The sequence below is a fragment of the Anopheles arabiensis genome, chromosome X (assembly GCF_016920715.1).
Source record: "Anopheles arabiensis isolate DONGOLA chromosome X, AaraD3, whole genome shotgun sequence".
Classification (NCBI taxonomy): Eukaryota; Metazoa; Arthropoda; class Insecta; order Diptera; family Culicidae; genus Anopheles; species Anopheles arabiensis.
In genome coordinates, this window is record NC_053519.1 from 8,054,751 (window position 1) to 8,075,989 (window position 21,239).

At 48.9% G+C, this 21,239-nt stretch overlaps 3 protein-coding genes across 3 annotated transcripts; all 3 read left to right on the forward strand.

Annotated features, from left to right (window-relative positions):
• Positions 1–1,646: 1,646 nt before the first annotated feature.
• LOC120906420 (putative vitellogenin receptor) lies at positions 1,647–9,308 on the forward strand. Its single transcript, XM_040318093.1, has 5 exons — positions 1,647–1,975; positions 2,102–2,311; positions 2,455–3,966; positions 4,465–5,133; positions 5,856–9,308. The coding sequence occupies exons 2-5, from the start codon at positions 2,104–2,106 to the stop codon at positions 9,044–9,046; spliced, it is 5,580 nt and encodes a 1,859-aa protein (XP_040174027.1). The 5' UTR covers positions 1,647–1,975; positions 2,102–2,103; the 3' UTR covers positions 9,047–9,308.
• Positions 9,309–12,822: 3,514 nt separating this feature from the next.
• LOC120906602 (translocator protein) lies at positions 12,823–14,361 on the forward strand. Its single transcript, XM_040318395.1, has 3 exons — positions 12,823–13,259; positions 13,346–13,691; positions 13,761–14,361. The coding sequence occupies exons 2-3, from the start codon at positions 13,365–13,367 to the stop codon at positions 13,971–13,973; spliced, it is 540 nt and encodes a 179-aa protein (XP_040174329.1). The 5' UTR covers positions 12,823–13,259; positions 13,346–13,364; the 3' UTR covers positions 13,974–14,361.
• A 2,412-nt stretch (positions 14,362–16,773) lies between these two features.
• LOC120906541 (protein FAM32A) lies at positions 16,774–19,352 on the forward strand. Its single transcript, XM_040318301.1, has 3 exons — positions 16,774–16,968; positions 17,070–17,380; positions 18,629–19,352. Exons 2-3 carry the CDS (start codon positions 17,120–17,122, stop codon positions 18,749–18,751), a joined length of 384 nt encoding a protein of 127 aa, XP_040174235.1. The 5' UTR covers positions 16,774–16,968; positions 17,070–17,119; the 3' UTR covers positions 18,752–19,352.
• The last annotated feature ends 1,887 nt before the right edge of the window (positions 19,353–21,239 follow it).

Consider the following 21,239-nt stretch of genomic DNA (forward strand, 5'->3'; position numbering starts at 1 on the left):
ATCAACTTTACATATCACATGAAAAAAAATCTTTTAAAAGTATGTAGGGATAAAAAGCCACGAAAAAAAACAGATCCTTTTCCCCAACCCTCTTAGTGCTCATTTATCCAAGTTTCACTGTGGTAGCTCGGAAGGCGTTCTAGACATTTGTTTTGCACCTGTGCACCTGCACATGCCGACCAATCCTGTTTGCACTGCGGAGCATTGGATGACACCAGAACGATCCCACGATCTTACTTGCATTTTGACATCTATATAACTTAGCAATTAGACAGAATTAGGCATTATATAGGGTAAACGTACCTATAGTGGTGCTAGTACCAATAGTGGTGGTATTGCACTAAAATGCGTCTCATACGATAAATTAACAGTAGTTAAATTATTTATGATAGTGTGAAATGTTCTCTAGCCTTTTACAAAGGATTTAAAAATGGAAATGGGGCCATTCCGTTTCTTAGTGACCGAAAAATCCATTATTTTGTGAAAGGTATCAACATTTTTCCAAAATCCTTAGGATTTCATAACGATACTCATATTCTTGTTAACGTTCTAAATGACCACATAACAACGCAATTATTAGTTTTTTAACATAATTGTTATCAAATGATATTGTTTTATTCAAATTCATTGGCTTTTGACCATATTTACGTATTTTTAAATGTTTTTTTACGATAGTGCCATTATAGGTACACCAAACAGGCATGTTCCTATAGTGGTCCTAGTTCTAAAATCAATAAAAACAGCTAATTTTAGTTTTTTTTGACGACATTTTTGACATGTCGTACTGTTTTCATTAAAATAAGTAACAAAAATTAGTTTTTTGTAAGTAATTTACCAAAAAAAGGCCAACATTCGCTAAATTGGCTGAGTGAAAAATCGACTTCAAATCAAGCAAACTCTTCTGAGTATGGGTTGACGACAGGTGTTATGCAGTACTTAGGTCAATATTTTTTTTAATGAATCAAATTTATACATTTTTTCGATCAAATGATGTAAGTTATGGTAGTAATCCTTGCTATTCATACGAAAACAGCGTCAAAACTAAGTTATATTGATATTATACACTGTTTTGAGGCATCTTTGTTTACCACCACTTCTTCTACTTCTTTGGCTCAACAACCGATGTCGGTCAAGGCCTGCCTGTACCCACTTGCGGGCTTGGCTTTCAGTGACTGTTGGCTGTTTTAAGGAAAAAAGGGTTGTGATTGCGAAGATAAAATATATTCCAACTGTTATGTGTTCACATATTCAGAAATTGTCGTTTCTGACACTTTAAATCCATTAAAATACATCTGTACCACCACAAATTGCACCACTATTGGTACATTTACCCTAGTTAATCACAAAACAGACAGGACGTAGTGCTTAGGTGTGGAAATAAATTAAAAAAAATATATTACTGTTTGGCGAAAAGATAGATTAACTAGTAACTTCGTTTCTTTTTTGATGGCGTAGAAGAGTTGAAAAGTATTCTGCGTTGTATTTGAAATGCTTCGGCTATATGCTCTACTCCGCAAACCAAACCCATGGCCAATGCATTTGCATTAAAGTCGACCCACTATTCGAAAAAATCGATCAAACCCGATCGTTCGGGTGACGGCTGTTTCGCCGCTAAGGCCCGAGCAAAGGTTCGCACGATCGGACGGGCAGGCGCTCTCATTTGCGTTCCAGCATCCGCCGCGTTTTGTCGTGTCCTCCCGTGTCCTCTGCCAGGGTCCTCTGTGTGAGTGTGTTGGTGTGTGTACTGTGGTATCGTGTACGCGTTGGAATCGTGTAAAACCTCGTACAGCGTGTGTGTGAGTGGCGCTGTGCGCCCCCTCGTGCATGCGTTTCGTAGCGTCCCAGCTAACCAAACGGTTTTTTGGGGGGATTTGGATGGTGTAGAGGTTAAGTGTGCGTGTGTGTTAAGGTGTTCGATTTGTGGCAGCAACACGAGGCAGGAGGGCGAAAACACGGAATCCTTTTGCCACGACAAGTAAGTGGTTGAGCGCCTCGTGTCGTGTCTAGCGCTAGAAAATGGTGGCACGCGCGCGCGTGTTTGTGCATATTTTCATTCTTCTTCTCTCTCCCTATCTCTCTACCTCCCCCGCTCGTTTGAAAGATATGCGGTTAGTGGTGTTAGTGGCGACGGTGGTGCTGCTTGCGGCGAACGTTAGTGCCGGGAAAGCGGAGTCGGAAAAGAAGAGCACGGCCGCCAGCAAATCGTGCGGTGCGCACGAGTTCCAGTGCGAAAATGGGGCCTGCATACCTGCCGCCGGCCACTGCAACGATATACAGGACTGTGCCGACGGCAGCGACGAGTCTGGATGTGGTAAGTGTTGCAGTAGCAGTAGTAGTAGTAGTAGCAGCCATTGCAGTGCCGTACTACACGTGTGTGCTTAGCGAGCGCGATGGCGACCGCGCCGATGAAAACCTTGTAAAGCCCGCATCTGTTTTACCACCGCGTGCTGTCAGATTACTTTCTCTGCAGGGCGCCGTTCTGGTACCGGTGCCGGCACGAGTCGACCTGCATCAGCGGCTCGAGCCGGTGCGACGGCCAGCGGGACTGTCTCGGCGGGGACGACGAGGAGAACTGCGACAACTACGAGGTGCCGCACCGGGCGCCCCTCTGCAGCAAGGCGGAGTTTACCTGCACCGACCGGGCCTGCATCCCGGCCGACCTGGTGTGCGACGGCGTCCAGCACTGTCTGGACGGGTCGGACGAAACGATCGGCTGCATCGACATCGCAGGGAAGTGCAAGGGCTTCCTGTGCCGCAACAAGCACTGCCTGCAGTCGCACCACTGGGTGTGCGACGGGCTGGACGACTGTGGCGACGGCTCGGACGAGGAGCACTGCGTGAGCGAGTGTACGCTCGAGCACGGGAAGTACGAGTGCGCGAACAACCACACCTGCGTGGACGTGACGCAGGTGTGCAACGGGGCGGACGATTGCGGCGACGGCAGCGACGAGGGCCCGGGCTGCAAGGTGCCGGCGGACGGTTGCAAGGCGCTGCACTGCGCGCCGCAGACGTGCAAGGTGCTGCCGGACGGGAAGCCGGTCTGCCTGTGCGGCGTCGGCTTCCGGTTCGAGCCGAGCGCGGGCCGTTGCGTGGACGTGAACGAGTGCGCCCGGTACGGGCTGTGCTCGCAGGGCTGCATCAACACGCCCGGCTCGTTCCGCTGCACCTGCATCGACCAGTTCCACCTGATGCGGGACGGGCGCACGTGCGAGCTGTCGTCCGGCACGGAGGCGCTGATGCTGTACACCACTCAGAAGGCGGTCGGTGCGATGTACCTGACCTCACTGCACCAGTACTACGTCGCGAAGGAGCTGTCGCAGGTGATCGGCGTGGCGTACGACGGCAGCCACGTGTACTGGACGGACATCTCGCACAAGACGGAGTCGATCGAGCGGTCGCTGGAGGACGGCAGCGACCGGGTGCAGCTGCTCACCGCCGGCCTGATCTCGCCCGAGGACATCGCGCTCGACTGGCTGACCGGGAACATCTACTTCAGCGACAGCGGCCAGATGCACATTGCCGTCTGCTCGAGCGACGGCTACCACTGCCGGGCGATCGTGCAGGACGAGCTGCACAAGCCGCGCGGGATCGCGCTGCTGCCGCAGAACGGCACGCTGTTCTACAGCGACTGGGGCAACAACGCGATGATCGGACGGGCCCGTATGGACGGCACCGAGCAGCAGGTCGTCGTTAGCGACGGCATCCACTGGCCGAACGGGCTGACGCTCGACTGGCCCAACCAGCGGCTGTACTGGATCGACGCCAAGCTGAAGCGCATTGAGAGCATGCACTTTGACGGCACCGACCGGGTGGTGGTGCTGGACGATGTGCTGAAGCACCCGTTCTCGATCGCGGTCTTCAACGACCGGCTGTACTGGTCCGACTGGGACACCAAGAGCATTCAGTCGTGCGACAAGTTTACCGGCAAGATGCGCCAAACGCTCGTCCACGATCGCATGATATTTGGTAGGTATCACAGACACAGACACAGACACAGACACAGACACAGACACAGACACAGACACAGACACAGACACAGACACAGACACAGACACAGACACAGACACAGACACAGACACAGACACAGACACAGACACAGACATAGACATAGACATAGACATAGACATAGACATAGACATAGACATAGACATAGACACAGACACAGACACAGACACAGACACAGACACAGACACAGACACAGACACAGACACAGACACAGACACAGACACAGACACAGACACAGACACAGACACAGACATAGACATAGACATAGACATAGACATAGACATAGACATAGACATAGACATAGACATAGACATAGACATAGACATAGACATAGACATAGACATAGACATAGACATAGACATAGACATAGACATAGACATAGACATAGACATAGACATAGACATCAGCCGTACGCAATCTGTGGACGAGCCCACACTAACGCTCTGACTCTCGTTACAGATGTGCACGTCTATCACTCGAGCATACAGCCGAAGGTAAGCCATGCCTGCGCGAAACACACCTGCACCCATCTCTGTCTGCTCACCTCGAACGCGACGTACGCGTGCGCCTGCCCGCAAGGGATGGAGCTGTCGCGGGACAAGCACAGCTGCGCCAGCGTCGCCAAGCGGCAGGACATCCTGCTCGGCATCGGCCACTATCTGGTGACGCTCAAGCATCACCCGTTCGGGCGGCATGCGACGGGGCGCGGGGAACCGCTGCCGGTCGCTACGATCAGCCGGCTCGCGTTCAACAGCCTGACCGGCGAGCTGTTCGTCGCGGACAACAGCCGCCGGGCGATCTACACGGTCGAGCTCGGGTCGCTCCACACTCAGCGGCTGGTCCGGAGCGGCATCGGCCGGATAACAGCACTCGCTTTCGACTACCTAAGCAACACGCTGTACTGGTCCGACGCAGAACGGTCCACTATTGAGATATATAGTTTGCAGACCCGGCATCGTTCGATCATTCAGCACTACCTCGGGGACGATGCGCCGGTCGCGCTCGCGCTCATCCCCGAGACGGGCAAGATGTTCGTGGCGCTCCGGTCGCCCTCCGGCCACACGCACATCGACCGGCAGGACATGACGGGCCGCGGTCCGCACACGCACGTCATCGAGGAGCGGCTAGGTAAGGGCGTTTTATTAGCTTATGCCCATATTTGCACTGTTGTCTCACAGGCTCTCATAATTATCGACTTCTTATAGTCCATTTTTTGGCACTAAAGATTAACCACCAAATGGAAATAAGAAGATTTTTTTTTCTTTTTTTTAATTAATTAAGTGAACCTTGTCGTTTTGAGTTGTAACAGTAATTAACTTGTATTTAATCACAAATTTTTACAGATAACTTATGCTACGTTTACTTCCGTTAACTACAAATTGTTTTTGCATTTTTGAAATAGCATACAGGATACATGCCTATTTCAACAGAAAAAATGCAATTAAACAAGTAAAAACTAAATCAGGGAAAGAAAAAAAAAACAATGACAAAAAAGAAAGAAGATGAGTAAAAAGAGAAAAAAAGGGTAACGAGGAGAAGAGAAAGCTAGAGAAAAAAAAACGAAAGCGAACACATACAATTAGAAGAAAAAGATGAAGAAAGAAAAAGTAAAAGTAAAAAAGAGAGCAATAGAGAGATAATACAGAAAGAGAAAAAAGACGAAATGAGAAGAAAAGGTAAAAGTAAAAGAAAAAAGAAAAATAGAAAAAAGGCGAAAACGTACAAACAAAATGAGAAGACAAACCTTTAAAGTGAGCAGGCTTTGAAAATTAAAGCTAATTTCAATTTTTTTTCTCCTTCCACCCCCATTTAACTCCCCCCCCCTTCCGCCCCCTCTCCCAATCCCTCAGGCAGCAACGGTACGATCAGCTTCGCGGTCGACCAGGACCTCCGGTCCGTCTTCTGGACCGACAGCGGCACGAACCGGATCGAGATCACCAGCTTCGAGGGGGACACGCGCCACCTGTTCCGGGAGTATCTGCGCGAGCCGGTCTCGCTCGCGATCATCGGCAGCGAGCTGTTCTGGACGTGCCGCGGCTCCCAGCGGCTCTACTGGTCGGACAAGCACAACGTCGGCGCGACGAAGCGCATCAGCGTGCAGCTGCCGCCCGATCTGGCCGTGCCGGACGAGATGCCGATCGCGGCGAGCCAACCGACGACCCGCCGGCCCGACCACCCGTGCACGCGCAGCAACGGCGGCTGCTCGCACATCTGCGTGGCGGGCGGGCTCTACACGAGCGCCTGCGTCTGCCCGACCGGCATGGTGTTCAACACGACGCTGGCCCGCGTGTGCATCGATGCGGCCGCCTGCGCCTTCCGCTGCGCGTCGGGCGAGTGTCTGGCGAGGGGGCTGCGGTGCAACGGGCGCGTCGACTGCATGGACCAGTCGGACGAGCAGGGCTGCGAGAGCAAGACGCCGGCGGGCGCCGGCACCACCGGCTGCCGGTGGAACGAGTTCCGCTGCGCGGACGGGAGCCGCTGCATCGCCGCGACGAGCCGGTGCGACAGCCGGCCGGACTGTGCCGACCGGTCGGACGAGGCGAACTGCGAGGGGTACGATCGGCGCACTAACTGTACGCGCTACCAGTTCAGCTGCGCGGACGGGTTCTGCGTCGATGCGACGGCCCGGTGCGACCAGGTGCCGGACTGCCCGGACGGCTCGGACGAACAGGAGTGTGCGGGTGTGGGGGGTAAGGGCGGCGTGGTAGCGACGACGTGCGCGGTCGGCATGTTCCGCTGCAACAGTGGGCAGTGCGTGCCGGGCAGCTGGGAGTGCGACGGCAGCCCCGACTGCCACGATGCGTCCGACGAGCACGAGTCGTGCCAGCCGGCAGAGAAGAAGCAGAAGGAGGGGAAGGAGAAGGAGCAGGAGCGATGCGGGGAAGGGCGCTTCCGGTGCGGCGTTGGGTTCTGCATCAGCAGCGCGTTGGTGTGCGACGGCAACGATGACTGCGGCGACGGCACGGACGAGGAGCATTGCGTCGGGCGGATCGGGGCGGCGGCGGCAGCGGCCCAGTGCAGCGAGCAGGCGATCGCGAACGGCACCGCGTACCGGTGCGCCCGGTCCGGAGCGTGTCTGCCGGCGGCGGCCCGCTGCAACGGGACGGCGGAGTGCCCGCACGGCGAGGACGAGACGGGCTGCAGCAACTGCGGGCTGCGCGAGTTCCAGTGCGCGGACGGCCAGTGCATCCGGCAGGAGTGGCGCTGCGACCACGACCAGGACTGCGACGACGGCTCGGACGAGCGGAACTGCACAGCGGGGGCGGACGGCAGCACTGCCCACACCCACGCGATCGACTGCGGCCGGGACACGTTCGAGTGCGGGCCGGGCGAGTGCATCCCGGTGGCGAAGCTGTGCGACGGCCGGCGCGACTGCACCAACGGGCACGACGAGGAGGGCGCCTGCGCGTCCGCCTGCACCGGCGGGCTCGGCCCGTGCGCCCAGATCTGCCAGAAATCCCCCGCCGGCTCGATCTGCGCCTGTCTCGAGGGGTACGAGCTGGCGGGCGACCGGAAAACCTGCACCGACGTGAACGAGTGCGCCCGGGGGCAACCGTGCGCCCAGCAGTGCGCCAACGTGCACGGCTCGTACCGGTGCGCCTGCCACGACGGCTTCATGCTGCGCCCGGACAAGGCGTCCTGCAAGTCGGTGGGGCCGGCGCCGCGCCTTCTCTACACCGCCCTCGACCAGGTGCGGCAGCTGACGCTGCAGCAGCCGCCCCGCATCGACACGGTGCTGCGGGCGAACGGGAGCCGCATCACCGCCCTCGACCTGGACGTGCGCCTGCGCCGGCTGTACTACGCCGCGGAGAACGGGGCCGCCCTGTACGAGCACGATCTGCGCACGAACGAGACGCGCGTGCTGGAGAACGTGGGCCGGCCGGACCGGCTGGCGGTCGACTGGGTCGCCGGCAACGTGTACTTCGCCGACGCGACCGAACCCTCGCTCAAGGTGTGCCACTTCGGGCGGGGGGCGTGCGCCCGCGTCGCCTCCTTCTCCCAGCGCAACTACGTGAAGGCGGTCGCGGTCGACCCGGTCAACCGGTACCTGTTCTACGCGCTGCTGTTCTCCTGGATCTTCCAGGTGCCGCACACGATCGTGTACCGGGCCCGGCTGGACGGGTCGCTGCAGGAGATCGTCACCAAGCAGGCGGGCATCGTGTCGGCGCTCGCGGTCGACCCGCAGGCCCAGCTGCTCTACTACACCGAGCTCGCCGGCAACACGCTGCGGCGCGTCGACTACCTCGGCCAGGGGCAGCGCGTGCTCGCCGAGGACCAGCCCGGCCTGCTGCACCAGCCGGTGCAGCTGAGCGTGTACGAGAACCAGGCGCTGGTGGTGAACCGGGCCCCGCCCGGCTCGATCGGCCAGTGCCAGCTGTACGGCCAGTACCGGTGCGAGCCGTACCGCGTGAACGTGCCGCCGACCGGGCTGCTGCTGGTCGTGCAGGAATCGCGCCAGCCGATGGTGCCGAACGTGTGCGACCGGGCCAACTGCACGCATCTGTGCGTGGCCGTCGGGCCGGTCGCTCGCTGCATCTGCGAGAACGGGCTGGAGATAGCGCAGGGCGATCGGTGCGCCGAGCCGAAGGATGGGGCCCGCGCGATGAAACCGTACCGCGGCACCGTGCTGGTTGGGGCGGCAGCGCCCGCCCAGCCGACGGCCGCCGACGGTGCCGACGACGAAAGGGCCAGCTGGTTGGCCGGCCTGCTGCACGTGCTGCTGTACGCGACGCTCGTGGGTGCGACGGTCGGTGCCGGGTGGTACGTCTATCGCCAGCGGTTCCAGCACAAGTTCGACGTCGGCATACACTTCAACAACACCGAGCTGAGCACGAGCGAGAACGCGCCGGTGGAGCTGTGCAAGATGCAGGGAAGGAACATGCTCACGCTGGTGCAGCATCCGGCCGAGGGGGACGCGCTGTCGGTGACCAGCGGCGCCACGGACGGCAACGGGCCGGACATACAGAACTTTGCGGTCGGTTCGACCGACACGCCGTACTACAACTGCGACGACGATCTGCACGAGCGGCTGATCGTTTGAGGGGTTCCGCGAGCGCCTAAATGTATGCACTTGGGCCCCCGGGGGTAGCGCAATGGGTGTTGTTTTTGTTGTTGTTGTTGTTGTTGTGCTTTTAACCCTCGTGCCACCCTCGACTGTACTTTCGCACGGCCGTTTGCTGCCGTTTTCGTTTCGCTGCCTGTGAGACTTTCTGCTGGAATATTTGTATGTTTTAGAACGTAAAATAAAACATTCCGCTTCCGTTCGTGCCGGGGAACCAAGTGGATGTAGCTAGATTTAAAAAGGCTCGTTTTTTTACTAGAATTTAAAAAGGTTGGTTATCCCAGATTGGTTCTCAGTAGTGATGGGTAAAGTTGACAAAAATCCGGAGTCGACTCAGATCCGACTCCGATAAATTCGGAATCGACTCCGGAAGGTAGGTCCGCGCTGCAATATCCGGAGTCGTTCGGAATCGTCCGGAGCCGTACGGAGTCGCCCGGAGTCGCCCGGAGTCGCCCAGAGTCGGAGTCATCCGGAGTCGTTCGGAGTATTTCGGAGTCGTTCGGAGTCGTCGGAATCGTTCGGAGTCGTCGGAGTCGTTCGGAGTCGCCCGGAGTCGGAGTCATCCGGAGTCGCTCAGAGTCGTTCGGAGTCGTTCGGAGTCGTTCGGAGTCGTCGGAGTCGTCCGGAGTCGGAGTCGTCCGGAGTCGTTCGGAGTCGTTCGGAGTCGTTCGGAGTCATTCGGAGTCGGAGTCGTTCGGAGTCGTTCGGGGTCGTCGACTCCGAACGACTCCGACTCCGGGCGGATCTAGTGGTTCCATTTTGCCGGAGTCGGAATCGAACTTATAATAGTCGGAGTCGGATCGGAGTCGTGGGTGCGCTCCATACAGCACATCACTAGTTCTCAGTATTCTATGGTCGAAAATCCTCACTGGTCTGCTTAGTAGAGCTGTCGCTTTCCCTTCATCATTTTCCTCTATTCTGGCATTCACAGCCTAAATTGCACTTGCACATTTTCCGATCAACATGAATTCAAAAAATGGACACAGGTTTTTTTTAAATTATTTATTTATATATAAACTTTTGGTCATGCTCGCCTTCTCTTTAAAGAATATTAATAATACGTAGTGAATTCATCATCACTCAATTCTAAATTGCTTCAGTACTTCTGGCCTTACATAAGAGTTCAGTATTTAAACAATTGAATTACCGTTCTAGCTCTAGCGATGTATATTTTCAGTGCGAATCCATACATAAGTACCGAGAGATGAATCAAGACGAGGACAGCCCCACTGGATGGTTCCTGGTCTCACCAACAGATGATGCAATCAGCTTTTTTTGCTGTTTAAAAAATGCTGCAGTCATTTACCGTCTGCCAAACTGAGCCTTTGAGGATTGGATTTTTAGCCCGCGATCTTGCGTCGTTTCGACTAGTGATGGAAAACATAGAAATGAGAAGTCAGGAATCAGTTTTTGGAATCGATTACGGAATCGACTATGGAATCGATTCCGGCATCAGCTTCGGAATTGGAATCGGCTCCGGAATTGGTTTCGAAATCGGCTCCGGAATTGGCTCCGAGATTGGCTCCGGAATCAGAATCGGTTCCGCAATCGGAATCGACCCCAAAAACAATGCTGGAATCAGCTTTGGAATTGGAATCGGCTCCGGAATCAGCTTCAGTGTCGGCTCCGGAATCAAAATCGGTTCTGGGATCTAAATCGGCTCCAGAATCGGAATTAGCTTCGAAATTGGAGTCGGTTTCGGCATTCCTATAACAATAGCAGATTAAGCTTAACTGAACTGGAGCAGATTAAGCGACTGGAAAATTAAATATCCATAGAAAAAAAACGAAAGCTGCATAGCTTTACAGGTTGCCTCAATAGATGGCGTTTCGTATCTCATCGTTATATTGCCGTCCTTTTCTTGCAAATGTGTTTCGCCTAGCTCCATCTAATCATGGCCTTTTAATTTTCTAATTTTCTGGGCAAAAATCTATAAAGATGGTCGTGAGGTCAGATACGAAGGTAACAACACCATCGATCATTGATTTTGGAGTTTAGTATTTAAACAATCGTATCGCCGTTCTAGTTCTATCGATGCATAACATCAATGCAAAGCCATACTGTTGAAACATCAACTGATCTTTGCCATAATCCTGATTGCCATAACAGAGCTGCCAACATCATCTGTTTGACAGATAAACAATGCGGTGTGATGCGCCTAAAGAGCGCATCATATTCTTTTTCCTTTTTTTCTCTCACTTGCTTTGAACTATCATCAGCGTTAAGACGTGAATAAACTCGATCCTATTATTTTGTATTGTGAACGCTCTGTAATTATTCATTTATTGTGCAAATACCTCTTCCCAACACATACAACAGTACTGACGGAAAGAGAAAGCTTTCAAAGCGAGGCAAGTTCCACTGTGTGGCTATTTCATCGTATCAGCTGTTTTGCTATTTTGAAAATTCATCAGTGGTTCACTGTCTTCTAAACGAAGACTTTTTACATTCCGTTTAGGTTGAGAGCTTGAGAGCCGTTAAGAACCTATGTAGTGGTCTTTTAGTGATTTGTGATGTAACGTATTAATAGCCGCAAAGAATCAAAATTTACTTGTGAACGATCAATGCTTATAAATTTTGTTTAGCAATGCTAAATTATATAGACACGAGGACTAATTTCGCTTCTGAAGGCCCTGTCACATTGGTGAATTTGGAATGGCATTGGTGCGTCAAACGGTGTTTGATAGCTTTTACCATGCCAAGAAAAATGAATTGGTCTTGCCCAATGTAGATTCTGCCAAGAAGGAGAATTTCATAAACAATCGATTCTGGTGTAAAACGGTGGGTTTTTTTTTTTTCCTGTCAAATGAAGTCAGCGATAGATAAATTCGTAGTAATAGGGCTTTGAAACTTCATAGTTCAATTCATGAACTGATTCTCCATCCGGATCTAATTCCAATTATGGAATCATTCATGAATCCGTTACCGGAGCAAATTGCGATTCCTTGGTCGAATCCGATTCCAAAGCCGTTGCTAAACCCGGAGCCGATTTTTATTCTGGATCCGAATCCGATTCCGGATTCGGAGTCGATTCCATTAATGGCTCTGGAATCGGAATCGATTCCAGCATCAGATTCGGCATCGGAATCAGGTAGGTCCGATTCCTAACTCCCATCACTAGTATCGATTCCGTTTGGAAGCAATTTAGTGCATTTGTGGCGCATTAGTGAAGGAACGCTTAAATCGTTTATCTCGAGAACAGATTGTATGTAGAATTTTATCCAACCAAAAGGAGCATTAGTTTGTGAGATAAAGTTTTGAATGTATTTTTTGCTTTGGCGGCTATAGACATGACAAACTCTCATGCATTCTAAATACAGGCGGTCCCCGAGATACACGGTTTATGGGGACCGAAAACGGCCGCAAAATACCGCGTATCTCGAATTTCCGCGTAAGTCGAATCTCGTGATTTTCAGCTACAATATCACTAATATTCGAGTAATTTGGAAGTAGGGGGCGGTTTTAGGCACTTTATGTATTATTTGATATGATTCGGACTGAATATAACAGTTTAAAACCTTTTGAAATAGTTTTTAACATTCGATCGAAACGGAAATTATTTGGCAATTTACAATTGATGTGTCAAATCAGTACAATTTGCTCAAAGAACTGTCAAATTTAGAAAACCGCGTATCTCCGAATCCGCGTATAAGAGGTACCGTGTATCTCGGGGACTGCCTGTATATTTGTTTGCTTATGTTTTTGGTTCCTGTACAAGAGGGTTAAGGTGCCAGGCGGCCCCCGGCACAGGGTGACACCGGAACGTTCTCGATCATATGCTGACGGTGGTTACCCCGTTTCCGCCCCTACCCTTGCTCTCCTGCCCAGTGTGTGGGTGCGTGTGTACTGCAAAACAAATAAAAACACACACACAACCATCAAAGCTAACAGCACACTAAACGCGGTGCAAACATCGCCATCGGAGCATAACAGCGGCCAAAAAAAAGGGGGGGGAGAAAACAGCAAAAAAACAACAACTGTGAGATGACTGTGCAGAGTTGTGAAATCGCCGCGTCATAGTCGTGCCAAGCTCACACCGATAAAGGTTTTGGATGTTTCCGGAGTGCATCTGCTATTTACCACCTTGCGGCATCGAGCGCTAGCAAACTCCCTCCCGGCAACCGGTACCTGTTGTTTTGTTTTTATCTCCTTAAATCCACCTTATCGGTTCCACCCATCCCTACCCATAAAAGTAAGTTCCAGGGCTTGAAGTGTAGTGCGGCGCGCGAGTGCATCGGTCGTGAATGAATTTCCATTTCGGTTTCTTCATTCTTACAGCACACTCGCTCGGGATACGATGCAGAGCAAGGGCGAGATCGCTAAAATCGTCGGCGCGGTGCTGCTGCCCCAGCTGGGCGGGTTCGTCAATGGGAAGCTCACGCGGACGCAGATCACCGAATGGTACAACCACCTGAACTTCCCGTGGTTCAAGCCCCCGAACTGGCTGTTTGCGCCGGTGTGGACCGCACTGTACTCCGGCATGGGGTACGCCTCGTACCTGGTGTGGAAGACGGGCGGCGGCTTCGGCGGCCCGGCCCAGCTGCCGCTCGCCCTGTACGGCACCCAGCTCGCGCTCAACTGGGCCTGGACGCCGATCTTTTTCGGCCTGCACCAGCTCAAATGGGTAAGTTGGCCGGGCCGGGCTCTCGGTGCACTCACTCATTCCGTTCCGTGTTTTTTTTTTTTTTTGCAGAGCTTGGTAGAAATTCTGGCCCTCACCGGCTCGGTCGCGGCAACCGGTGTAGCGTTCTACCGCATCAACCCGCTCGCCGGCTACCTGTTCGTGCCGTACTTTGCCTGGTGCGCCTTTGCCAGCGCGCTCAACTACCAGATCTACAGTCTGAACACGCCGCCGGCCTCGACCGCCACGATCGAGGAGGTGACCGACGGAGCCAAGAGCAAGTAAGGGAAGCAGGCTGCAGGACTGCGCTCTCGGACTGGCAGGGCTGTGGTTTTGTGGTGTGGTAACCTTTCCAAAACAGCATTCATCAGCACGCAGCGCACACACACATAACATCGCCAATAAAGTCACGCTACCTCCTCCCGATCAAACGCTCCCGTCGATCAGTCCGGACACGCTGTCCCTCGGTGAGTGTCCCAGGGCCTCTTAGCTCTGTGGTGTTTGCATTGGTACGAATATTATCACTGAAAAGTGGAAAGCACGCCCAGGACCATTTGAAAAGCAGGAGCAGGAACAGGGGAGTCCTAAGAATATGTTGAGGCATTTTGTTTTACTGTAATTTATTTACAAGAATGCTCTAGGAAGCAAATAAAACGCGTAAATATTGACAAAATTGGCTCAGCCTTCTACGTTACATTAGCGTTACGCGTAACGCCTGTTCATCTCAAACCCAAGCGGCATTTTTTTGAACGCCTGTTGAAACCGTCGTGGATGAACAAGTGGATGGTACATCATGTCTTAATATTTATGAATACAGTGGAGCGCCGTTTATCCGGGCTTCTCGGGACTTGACCTCGCACGGATAAGCGAATAACACGGATAATGAGTCAAATGATATATTTGATCACCAATTTCTGATTAATTTTTGGAAAATTATCTTATTTTTTGATAAACATAACCCAGTTTTAATTAACTTCATGCTTTTTCCACAAGAATATTTGAAATTTGCCTTGAATTATAGGGTCTTTTGTTATGACAATATGCTCTTTTAACCGCTTTTTCAAATATCCTCCTCATAACGACGAACCATTGTATTGAACTGTCATTTCTCAACAGCACGGATAAACGAACAGCCGGATAAAAGGTACCCGGATAAACGGCGCTCCACTGTACAGGCGGTCCCCGAGATACACGGTTATTGGGGACCGAAAACGGCCGAAAAATACCGCGTATCTCGAATTTCCGCGTAAGTCGATTCTCGTGATTTCCAGCCAAAATATCACTAATTTTCGTGCAATCTTGCAAGTAGGGGGTGGTTTTAGCCACCAAATTAATTTTTTGATGTGTTTCTAATGAATTGAACAGTTTTAAACCTTTTTAAATGGTATTTTACATTCGATCAATACGGAAATTATTTGGTATTTCACAATGGATGTGTCAAATCAGTGCAATTTGCTCAAAGAACTGTCAAATTTAGAAAACCGCGTATCTCCGAATCCGCGTATAAGAGGTACCGTGTATCTAGGGGACCGCCTGTATTATGTAATACAGTCACAGTTGCCACCAAATGTTGGCTCTAAGACAGGGGTCTCCAAACTACGGCCCGCGGGCCGCATGCGGCCCTCAAGAGCTTATAATGCGGCTCACGATGCTTTTGCCAGAGTTAATATAAATATTACGTTATTTTAACTATTTCAAATTAAATTATTTTTTTACTTTTCTTAGACAAAAATCAAGCTTTAGTAACACGAAGCTGTACAAGTACCGTTAGTATTTTGTTATAAACACGAGACTTAAACGTTCACTCATCAGTTAAAGGAAGCGTCAAATGGCCCTCAATATAGTTATTTTTGAAGCAATGCGGCCCGCGAGCTGAAAAGTTTGAAGGCCCCTGCTCTACGATAATTGACTGTTCTACTCGGTCGGTCGCGTCACAAAACCACAATAAAAATGTTGCTTGGGAATATTTATATTTACGTTATTTTCGCTCACTTAGGTATATCAATCTTGGCCGGGAAGCTGTCAAACATCGAAACAAAAGCTAGACGCCTGGGTTCAAAGCAAGGATAATGTATTTAGAAGGTTGATTTTTATCGCTTTTGCTGGGCGACATTGTGGGGGACAACTGTCACTCTCTGCATACAAATTTCATTACCCCGCACCAGCCCTCCCCGATTTTTATCCCGAAGCCCACGGAAGAGATATGTCAAGTCGAGAAATGTCATTTTGCTCTGAACAACTTCACCTTGTCATTTATAACACCTTGATTCACACGCATACATCAACAAATGATCGAATCCCTTCCTGTCATTTCGTTTTCATTTTTCTACAGTACGGCCAGAGTGACCAGAAATACCGATTTATCTGTATTCCTACCGATTTTTGATATGCCTACCGATTCACAGATGATCCCCCTAAAACTCCGATTTTTCATTTATCCTACCGAAAATCACAGATTTTTTCGTAATACTAACCAAAAAGTCATATAACCATTTCCGAAATCACTTAATGTATAAAACTCTATATGGAAATCACTAGCAACTAGAACCAAAAGATCAACAGAGACAACTAAGGCCCGTGTCTGCACTTCATGAAGTCGAACGCGCTGATAAAATTTTATATGCAATTTGACAGATAATGTAACCCAGCGCTCTAGCAGCAATAGAACACGACATCAAACATGAAAATGTATAGGACTTCACATGTTCGATTTGTGGGTTATCACATCGAACATGTAAAATCCCATATATTTTTCATCTTCGATGTCGCATTCAATTGCTGCTAGAGCGTCTCAACGATTTGTTGGATAAAATTCCCTAGTCGAATTTTCAGATCGACACTTCAGAAAGGCCTCACGTGACCGCTATGAACTAAATCTAAACTATCTCCTTTAGATAAATAAAAGATGTTATTTTCTCGTGCTACTCTTCATGGGACAGATTAGCTTCTATCTCCGACAACCCCCACCCGCTCAACACTTCAAAGCCTACCGAAAACTACCGAAAAAATCTTAAACTCCTACCGAAAACTACCGATAAAATTTGGATGCGCCTACCGAAAACCGCAAAAATAATCTGGCCACTCTGAGTACGGCTGTCAATTTGTTCGGGGTAAGCCCATCTGTATAATAAACCCACTTTGCCTGGGTTGTTGGTGTTTTTTTTGCGAATGGGAAGAAAACCCACAACAAACGAGAGTTTGTGTTGTGCTCGACCGATTCAACCCTAGCTGGTGGACGCTGCGACTAAGCCTCGAAACATCTTCGTTCGTAACACAACAGGTAATGCTCGGTTAAACAGGCTAAGATCGTTTGTGGGCATTCATTCGGCTCACCACGCAACCATACATATCGGTACTAATGCACGGTGTTTTGCGTTTTAGCTGTGCGGTGGTGGTGGTGGTGCTACACACACATTCCCGCTTTGCCTACCATGGCCGACGTGTATCAGTATGTGAGCAAGAGCAAGCTGAAGCTGAAGAACGATTCCGACACGAAGAAAAAGCACAAGAAAAAGGACAAGAAAAAGGAAAAGGAGAAAGTCTTCCGGGCCGTGCTGGAAGACCCTGGCAAGAGCGAGGACCGTCAGCAGCAGCAGCAGGGACAGGGACAGGGGCAGGGGCAGACTAGCGCAGCCCCAGGACGGGTACTGACGAAAGCGGAAGAATCATTCAAAAAGATGCAGGAGAAGATGGTAAGTTCGTGCGGGGATCGTTCCATTTGTTCACCGTACCTTCTCTTTTGACGGAGATGAGGCCTACTTCGGGTCGATCCGAATCATCAGTAGATGCGAGAAAGCATGAACGATTCTGACCCGTTGGTGCAGCGAGTTTGGGTCGCGTCGGGTCAAAGTAGGTTCGATAACCGACCCGAATTCCCACCAACTGGTCGGAGACGCATATGGTTTCTCGCACTTTAACTAGCAGTCTAACAGCCTGATCACGGTGTTCGAACGGCAAGTCGAACGGCAGGTGGCACGGAACATCGAACGAAATAGCGGTCAAGTAGACCTCATTTTTTGCGAACAAACGATGATTGATTAAAATTACTTGTCATGATTCCGATATTTGGCTGCTCGATTTGCAGCTCGCTAGTCCATGCGACGGCCGTTCGAACACCGTGATCGGGCTGTTATTTCAGAATTTATTATTTTTTGTGCCGCATCGTCTGTACAAACATTAGGGACCACTGATGCCCTATTTGTACGACAAATACGTACATTTTCGTACGAGTCCGTACGAGTCCTTTTTCTTTGGTGCTTGTAGATGTTGTGAACTTTGTGTATCAGATCGTCCTTTTGAAAACATTGAACAAATCGTTTACACACCAAAATCTTGTTGGACAACATCTTCAAGGGGAAAAATAGAAGTTGAATTATAGTCTTGTTAGAAAAATAATAACATTTATTCAATATGTAGGTAAAGGGGCCGTGTATTTTCCTAAACTCCATGTAAAAGTATGTCATATAAACATTGCAGAAATATTTGTTTAAATATGCCTGATAAAAAAACATTGAAAATTTCATTCAAACGAAAATACCCAATATTTACCTGGGGCAAAAACGAAAAAGGTAGAAAACCCGGTAAAAAACCCAAAAAATACTTATTGGATAAAAAGGGGCCGCTTGCGACTGAACTGTTTCAATCTCGGTCCTATAGCTTTTCGGATGCTTGTTAATTAACCTAAAAAGTTGCTTAAAAGTAGGCTAGTTTTTCGTTAAAAAAATGGTCGCGCTGGAAGTGATTTATCTCCAGCTGCTGAAAGGCTTATAAATTCAGCAAACAGATTCTGATTATTGCTGCTGTTTCCTCAACTTTTCTCTAACAAATAAACAAAAATGCGCTAAGATAATATAAAGCCCAATATGAGGGCGGCTAGTCGCACCTTCGCTTCGCTAATCATTCTCATTCCCTTCCGGACCGGTGCTCCCATCTATTTGCAGCAAAACAAACGCATCGTGGAGAAGGCACAGATGACCCACAAGCAGCGGGTAGAGTTGTTCAACATGCATCTCGACAGCCTGACCGAACACTTTGACATACCGAAGGTGTCCTGGACGAAGTAGATTGGGCCAGCCAGATCGGGAGGACTGCACTGTTGCGGTGCAATTACGGATTGGCCACAGATACGCTGTACCCAGTCAGACAAATCGGACTTAATTTACCCCTATATTACCGCTAAATTACCGGTAATTTAAGAGTAAAGTAATGGTAAATTAGCAGTCGTTAATTTACCCATTCGAGCAGTTTTGACAGATCCTATTCCTTCCTCTATTTTATTTTTATTTTTGTCGGCCAAATTGTTAATAATAACACGAAATGTATTTTATTACAGTTGAATGCTTTTATTCAATCATTGTTCTTAACTTAAACACACCGCCGATGTCTTCTTCGACTAAAAGATCATTAAAACAATACTCTTTTTGTTCTAATTTACATCTTTTCACTGATAACAAACGACAACACTTCGTACCGCTAAATTGCTCTTAAATTACTGTTAAGACAGACACAAAACTGTTCGAATGGGTCAATTAACAGAAGGCTGTCTGACTGGGTACCGTGTGATGATGTAAAGTGTTTGTGTGTGTGTGTGTGTGTGTGTGAATAAAATAAATCGTTCCATATCGACGTTGTGCAGTAGGCTGCAGAAGCATTGAAGCATCAAAACCTGAGTATACATTTCATTAAGCTTCGAAGCCAACCTTTAGAACGAACGAACGAGGAAAGATTTTTTGTTGTGGTAAAAGATCGAATTCGTTTCCACCTTACGCTCGATGATGTCTTGGGATTTTATGCTGCTCTTTCTCGGCTGAACGATTTTATTGGGCTAAAGGAACTGAAAAATAGTGTGCCTTTTTTGGATATCCATTCGGGTTAGACTCGGGAGCAGTTAGTTAGTTACAACAATCTAATCAAAAGGGATATTTTGATCCGTTTTTTTAAAAAGACGAATGCGAGCAAAAAGAGAACAAGCAGCAAGTGGGTAGAACCTAACACACAGGGTGAACAGAAAGTGTCAACAGGCTACCGCTACTGCGACAGTAATCATAAATGGTCATACATCACCTTTACATTATTCAAGGAGAAACAAGCCTACGTCAATCTTAACCGTTATGATTGGTTTTGTCATCACGAACAGAGAGAAAGGAAAGCCCAGGCCGAATATTTTTCGATCATAGTCAGTGTTGGATTTTGAGGTAGGCTATCCCCACAACCTTGAATTTAGGCAATTAGTTATAACGCCCCAACGTATGCAACTGGCATAACACCTTAGTAACGAAATCCCATAATGGGTAAATCTAACTAGATTTTGAATGTGAAATCAGTTTATTGGTACGAATGTCTATCTATCGCTAAGAACACCCCGAAAAGACTAATATAGGTTTTCCCACTACTTATTGGTCACCCTGTGCAAACCCTGTGAAGTGAAGTTAGAATTCCAGTACATACATACTGAATGTTATTTTCAAACTCATGGCTCTTATTAGAAAACTCTATTCCTCTTGAGAGTAACAAGACCTCGAAAGAAATCCGCGGTTAGAAAGGTGGATGTTTGAATTGGGGTGGCAGCCTTGTTCAAGGCTTTTGCTCGGGAGTACTCCTCCTCCACTCATACAGTTCACGAATTGTAGTAGATTATCTACTATACAGTCAGTAAGATTTGTCTGTGGCTAGGGATCGCAACTATTGCAGACACCCGGAATTAAAATCAAAATCAATTGCTATTATATAGATTTTATAAATGGTTTTATGTGCGTTATGTGATATGGTGGAAGGGTAGAAGTAACACACGCAGTAACACAATAGTAAAACATACTATCTCTTAATTACAACCGACGCTTTATTCGACAAGATACATTAGCCGCGCTGGCCCGAACTGAAGTGCCGACCACTTCGCATAGCAGCCGAATGATCCTCGCCGATCGATCGTTCTCAGGCGCCTACTGCAGGGAGATAGCACTTGAGTAGCTGGCTGTATTCGTGCATCTAACAAATAGTATATACAGCGCCTACCACAACTATATGGACAGTCGTTTTTCGCGATTTACAGAAAATCCATAAGAGATAGATAAAAACAGCGAATGTTTGAGTTGTGCAGAATACTATTTCACATCTTTGTATATTTTTTTCAATTTTTTTAGCACATATTTACATGACTTATGACGAAAAAACAAATTTATGGTCGTACCATAACTATAAAGACACAAAACAGGTTTTATGTACTAACTAACGCATTTAAAAATCGTTCAAAAATATAAATAAGATATGCTAGAAAGGTTCTAAAGAAATATATTTTTGGACGATTTTTGAAAAGTGTTTTTATAACTTATTTTCAGGTTTTATAAGTGTTATAAGAGTTATTATCAAAATATATTTTGATATATTTTTTTAAATATTTATTTCTTTCTATTATCGAGCCGGCACCTAGGCACCTTACATCAAGTGTCAAAGTGCTGTATACAACACAACAACAATCCTGCTCTTTGTATGGGAGTTTGAAAATCATTATTAAATTAATTTTAGTGTAACATCTGAACGATTTTTAAGTCTTAA